A 5,293-nucleotide genomic window follows, 5' to 3' on the forward strand; every position below is an offset into this window, starting at 1 on the left:
AGAAGGCTGCCTACGCTGGTCTGTTGAGGGGAGGGCTGGGAGGGAAAGGGAGCTGAGGGGGAACAGGGCGGAGGGCGGGGGACGGGGGACGAAGGAGACTGGCCTCGGTGAATGAACAGGAGTGGGGACCACGGAAGGACGGTCGGCCAGGGAGCTGGGAGAACAGGGAAGAGTGGGCGGGGAGGAGGACCAGAGAAGGGTGGGGAGGAGTTCAGGGATGTACAGCGGCGGCGGCGGTGGTGGGGGGGGGTTGTTTGTGGCCGGGAAGGAAAGGGAGGTCAAAGGGGGGCAAGGGAGCGAAGGGGATTAGGGGGACATCGCTGGGTGGACAGCGATGATGATTAGAAGAGAATGGGTGGCTGCTGGGGGTGGGGGGGGTGGTACTAGGGAAAAGGGGGCGGGCGGGGGAAGGATGACCTGAGAAGGAGCGCCGGGAGGAGGGGCGGCGCCGGCGGGCCGGCGGGCCCAGCCCCGGTAGGATCCCCGCGAGGGAGGAGGGCGGTGTCGAGGATCGAGTCCGGTGTCTGGACCCACAAATACGCAAGAAACTCAAGGGAGCTATGTGGCCGCTCCCACCCCCGCTACCCATGGGCCTCCAACTCGCCGGGACTCCGTAGCTATCCCGGGCCGGACCCATAGACCTTTCCAGGTCCACAGACCGCGGCCTTGTCTGTGGCTCTGTCCTACAGAATCCAGCACCCCGACACTCGCGCAGGAGCGCGCCTCCCGAGAGGCACCTTGCAGGAACTAAGACAAGTGTGACTGCATGAATGCTGCTCCCACGCACAGCAGACCTGTACGCCTCGCTCAGGTAGGGAGGGCGGCAGAAGCAGCGGGTCACCGCCCCCTCGGGTGCCCCAAGCCTCTGGGATTGCGGGGAGGCCGGGCTGGGGGCCGCGGCCGCCGACCACGCCCCACCAGCTGCCCGCCGGCCTCGGAGCCGGACAATGCGCGCCGCTCCTATTGGCCGCGGTACGCCTCCAACTCGGCGGCTCTGGCCCACGCGGCCAATCCGTGCATTGAAATGCAAATTAGATGCTATAAAAGGGGCGGGGCCGCAGCTGGCGGAAGACGCGGAGAAGCAAGGGCTGCGGTGGCCTCAGCTGAGCGCAGCGAGGGGCGTAGGCGCTCGCCGCGCTCGCCGCGCTCTGGGCGGTACGGGCCATGGCTAAGGCCCTGGCCACCGGCCGGGACCGTCCGAGCCGGGAGAATGAGGACGGCTGGGAGACCCGGGGGGACCGCAAGGTGCGGGCCGGAGCCTCAGGGGGGCAGGGGAGCAGGGGGGCGGGCGGGCGGGAGGCCCGGGACCGGGGCTCAGCCGCCCGCTTCCCGCAGGCCCGGAAGCCCTTGGTGGAGAAGAAGCGGCGCGCGCGGATCAACGAGAGCCTCCAGGAGCTGCGACTGCTGCTGGCGGGCGCCGAGGTGAGGCGGGCAGGCGGGCGCCCGGGGACCGCTGGGCGGGAGAGCGGGGTTCGCGGCGCGGCCTGGCCTCACCGCCCCCCCCCCCCACGCCCCCCGGCTCTCCCGCTGGCGCAGGTGCAGGCCAAGCTGGAGAACGCCGAGGTGCTGGAGCTGACGGTGCGGCGTGTGCAGGGCACGCTGCGGGGCCGTGCGCGCGGTGAGTGGCGGTGGGGCGCGCGGGCGGGGCGCGGGGCGCGTTCGCCCAGCCGGCCCGGGTAGCGGACTGGGGACCTCCCCTCCCGGTGCCCCTGTACTGTCGGCGGAGAGGGCGACCTCCGGGTCCCCTGGGTGAGCCCTGTCCCCGCGGGCTGGGCGAGCCTGGCCACCGCAGTGGTAGCTCACTGGACTGGGCGCCGCTCTCTCCCTCCCACTCCTGGGTGCAGAGCGCGAGCAGCTGCAGGCGGAAGCAAGCGAGCGCTTCGCGGCTGGCTACATCCAGTGCATGCACGAGGTGCACACGTTCGTGTCCACGTGCCAGGCCATCGATGCCACTGTCGCCGCAGAACTCCTGAACCACCTGCTTGAATCCATGCCTCTGCGCGAGGGCAGCAGCTTCCGGGATCTGCTGGGGGACGCCCTGGCAGGGCCTCCGGGAGCCCCTGGGCGCCGTGGCTGGCCCACGGGAGGAGGGGTCCTGGGATCCCCTATGCCCAGTTCCCCAGGCCCCGGGGACGACCTGTGCTCCGACCTGGAGGAGGCCCCCGAGGCTGAACTGACCAGAGCTCCTGCTGAAGGGCCAGAGTTGGTGCCAGCAACCCTGGGCAGCTTCACCGCTGCCCGCACAACCCAGAGCGTCTGGAGGCCTTGGTGACTAACACCACCCCGGCTTTTGCAAGGGTGGGTGTGGCCTTCCCTTGCTCTGTTCCCTCCTCCCTGCGGTCCACAGGTGGTGGGGCTGGGGCCCCCCCGCTGGCTCCCAGGTCTGCGGGCTCTCTTCCTTCAGTGGCTGGGATGCAGGGCAATCTGGGTGACCAGCCCTAGACCTGTTTCTTAAGAAAGTATTTCTTATGGACCCCACAGCCCCCCAAGAGTGGGTGGAGGGCGGGAGCTGCAGGCAGGAGGAATCTCACCGAATTACTAGGGTTCTCCAGGGTTTCACTGTCCCAGCCTTCTCAGGTACTGTGTAGATCTGGGGGCAAAGGTGAACGGAATGGTGCTGAAGCCCTTCTTGGTGCTGGGCACTGGTGACGGGACAGAGGGACACCTCAGACCCTGACAGCCCTGGCCTGAGCGGAAGCTTGAACTTGCCACTTGAGTCAGGACACAGGGGAGGCAGAGGCTTTCTGTGGCATTTCCTCCACCTGCCAGAAAGAAGCAGAGCTCCCTGGACCACTTGAGTTTGTGTATTGGGTTACCATCAAATGTTCCAGTTTTATGAAATAAAGCATTTTGGAGAGTTAGTTACCCTTTTGGAGTAAGACTGAATAATGTGATCTCCTTGATGGGTCTAATGGGTAGATACTAAACTAGGGAGGGGTGTTTTTCTTATACTTGATGCTGGCAAATGTTTCTAAAATCTCCTACCCTTTGTCAGCACCATGACAAGCACAGTGGTGGTGGAGAGCAGACACCTGTGGCATGTCTCACGGTGGACAGCGCTCCCACCTCCCTGAGAACTGTGTGCATCCTGGACAGGGACACCATTGTCATGGGGTTTGTCTCCAGAGTAATGAAGTAGCAGGGGAACAGCCTGTTTCCCCCCCCCCCCCATTCTCTGGTTCTGGAGCTTCTAGGAATAAAATAAATGCCTACTTCCTAGCCATGTGGTTTGGAAGTTTCCTTCGAAGACCTGTTTTAGGATCCATGAGTGTGATGCAGATGGTGGTCTACTTATGTGAGGTGGTCACTCTTCCTGACAAGAGGGATCTTCCCCCAGTACCACTGAGTTCAGGGTCATGGAGACCCGCCCCATTCATGGTTTGAAATGAAATTGTCATGGTTCTACTCAGCTTGGACTAGAGGTCAAAGTGGGCCCAAGAGGTCAGAACCTTGAGAGGAGGGGGATGGGATGGGCAGCAAGAGTTGAGGGAATTTCCCTCCTGGGGTGGGCCAGGAACCGCAGACAGCATGGGTCAGCTGACAGCAGCCACTGCCAGAGAGAGCCCAGCCTGGTCACTCCTGCTCCAGGACCCTGAAGCAGCTTGGGTTGCCAATACCCAGACCAGGGCTATGATGTGACAACTCAGGATTGACACCTGGGTCTCCTCTCTGGTTGGGCACCTTTGCTTCAAGAACATCTTTTCCAGCAACCCTTTGACAACACCCCCCCTACCACCACTACCAGGAGTCTTGGCCACCAGGGGTATTTCACCTTGGCTTCTCTGTGGTTCAGTCTCAGACCTCAGCCACTAGGCTATAACCAGATGCAACTTATTTTTAGCAACTGGGGAGAGGTTGGGATGGGCTGGGGGAGGCAGCTCCATACGGTGGGGTCCAAGAGGGATTGGAAATGGTTTTCCTGGGGTGCTTTTAGCTGCCCCAGACAGACTGATGTAGGGTGTATCCACAAGGACACAGATGGAGCATAGGTGCCCATGCAAGACATCTGTTGCCTGTGGCTTGAGCAGCACCCAAAGGCAACTGTGATGCCTTCTGATGCCATTTGGGGAAGGGGACATCCTCCAGGAATTGTTCTGAAGCATCAATGCCTTCCTTTCATGCCCACACTTGTCACATTCTCCCAGAGACCCTGGAAGAGGGCCCAGGGGAACCAGGACTTGGGATGCAAGGTGCAGGAGGCTGACCTGGGGGGGAAAGATGTCACTGGGACCAGGACCCTCCTGAGGTCAGAAGCCAGAGCTCTGGTTCTGCGCCACCCCCCCCCCCAACCTATGACTCAGTCAGCTCCTACTGTGAGCCTCAAGAGCAGCCTCTTTTCTCAGATACCTAAGTGCTTCCCAGAGCAGTGACCACTATCAGCCTCTACGGGCTGACAGCCCCTCTCGCCTCTTTGCAACCTAGACCATTCCTTCTGAAACTCTTTGCAAATTTCCCACTCTGTCAGGCAACTATTTCCTACCACCTCCTCTTTCTGAAACCCCCAACTCTCCCTCACAGGCCTTGCTCTTCACTTTGGTAGCCTTGCTTCATCCTTCCCTGAGATGTGCCTCCTTCCCGCTTCGGGCCCCTGGTCCACTGTATTAGTCTTCTGTGGTTACCATATGTTGCCACAAACTTGGTGGCTGGAAATAACACTAACCAATCATCTTGCATTTCTGTAGGTTAGAAGTCTGACACAGGATTTACAAGGCTAAAGGAGAGCCTAGTGCTTTCAGGACAGCTACACTTCCTCCTGGAGGCTTGAGAGTGAATCTATTTCCTTTCCTTTCCCTGTTTCCGAGGCCACCCATATCCTTTGGCAGGTGGCCCCCTTCCTCCACCTTTAAAGCCAGCAACAATGCATCTGTTGCACCCTCCTTCCATAGTCACGTCTCCTTCTGACCCCTATGCCTCCCTCTTCCTTCTACTTTTGAGGACCCTCATAATGACACTGGGCCCACTGGGATAACCCAGGATGATCTCCTTATTTCCAGGTCCTTAGTCCTCAATCAGATTTGCAAAACCTCTCTTGTCCAGAACACTCACAGGTTCTGGGAATGACGATGTGGACACCTTTGGGGGACCATTATTCTGCCAAGCATACCCATGTGGGCCTCTGCGCGGGCATCCTGCCTCCCATCGTGGTGCAGTATGGTGTGGGTTTTCCATGCAGGCATTGGACTTGGTCCCCTCTGACCTCTCAGTGACTTTGCTGCATCACTAATCTCCCCTCCCTCTGCATCATTTTTTTAAAAGATTTTATTTATTTATTTGAGAGAGAGAGATTATATGA

At 60.5% G+C, this 5,293-nt stretch overlaps 1 protein-coding gene across 4 annotated transcripts; it reads left to right on the top strand.

The window, feature by feature from the left end:
• Positions 1–2,865, top strand: HES6 (hes family bHLH transcription factor 6). Of its 4 annotated transcripts, none has more exons than XM_059167549.1 (5): positions 1–18; positions 690–811; positions 1,336–1,422; positions 1,537–1,618; positions 1,845–2,865. In XM_059167549.1, exons 2-5 carry the CDS (start codon positions 767–769, stop codon positions 2,270–2,272), a joined length of 642 nt encoding a protein of 213 aa, XP_059023532.1. In that variant the 5' UTR covers positions 1–18; positions 690–766; the 3' UTR covers positions 2,273–2,865. The 4 variants fall into 4 exon arrangements, with proteins under 4 accessions (XP_059023532.1, XP_059023533.1, XP_059023531.1 ...); XM_059167550.1 differs by lacking the exon at positions 1–18 and adding an exon at positions 127–141; XM_059167548.1 differs by lacking the exon at positions 1–18 and having other exon boundaries at positions 458–811.
• Positions 2,866–5,293: the final 2,428 nt, after the last annotated feature.

Source organism: Mustela lutreola, chromosome 3 (genome assembly GCF_030435805.1).
Source record: "Mustela lutreola isolate mMusLut2 chromosome 3, mMusLut2.pri, whole genome shotgun sequence".
Lineage (NCBI taxonomy): Eukaryota > Metazoa > Chordata > Mammalia > Carnivora > Mustelidae > Mustela > Mustela lutreola.

Bases quoted from the DNA above. Each gene is read 5' to 3' on its own strand.
- HES6 (XM_059167547.1), top strand. From the start codon at position 1,165: ATGGCTAAGGCCCTGGCCACCGGCCGGGACCGTCCGAGCCGGGAGAAT. The intron at 1,246-1,335 runs GTGCGGGCCGGA...CGCTTCCCGCAG, and splicing joins AGACCCGGGGGGACCGCAAG to GCCCGGAAGCCCTTGGTGGA. The intron at 1,619-1,844 runs GTGAGTGGCGGT...TCCTGGGTGCAG, and splicing joins GCTGCGGGGCCGTGCGCGCG to AGCGCGAGCAGCTGCAGGCG.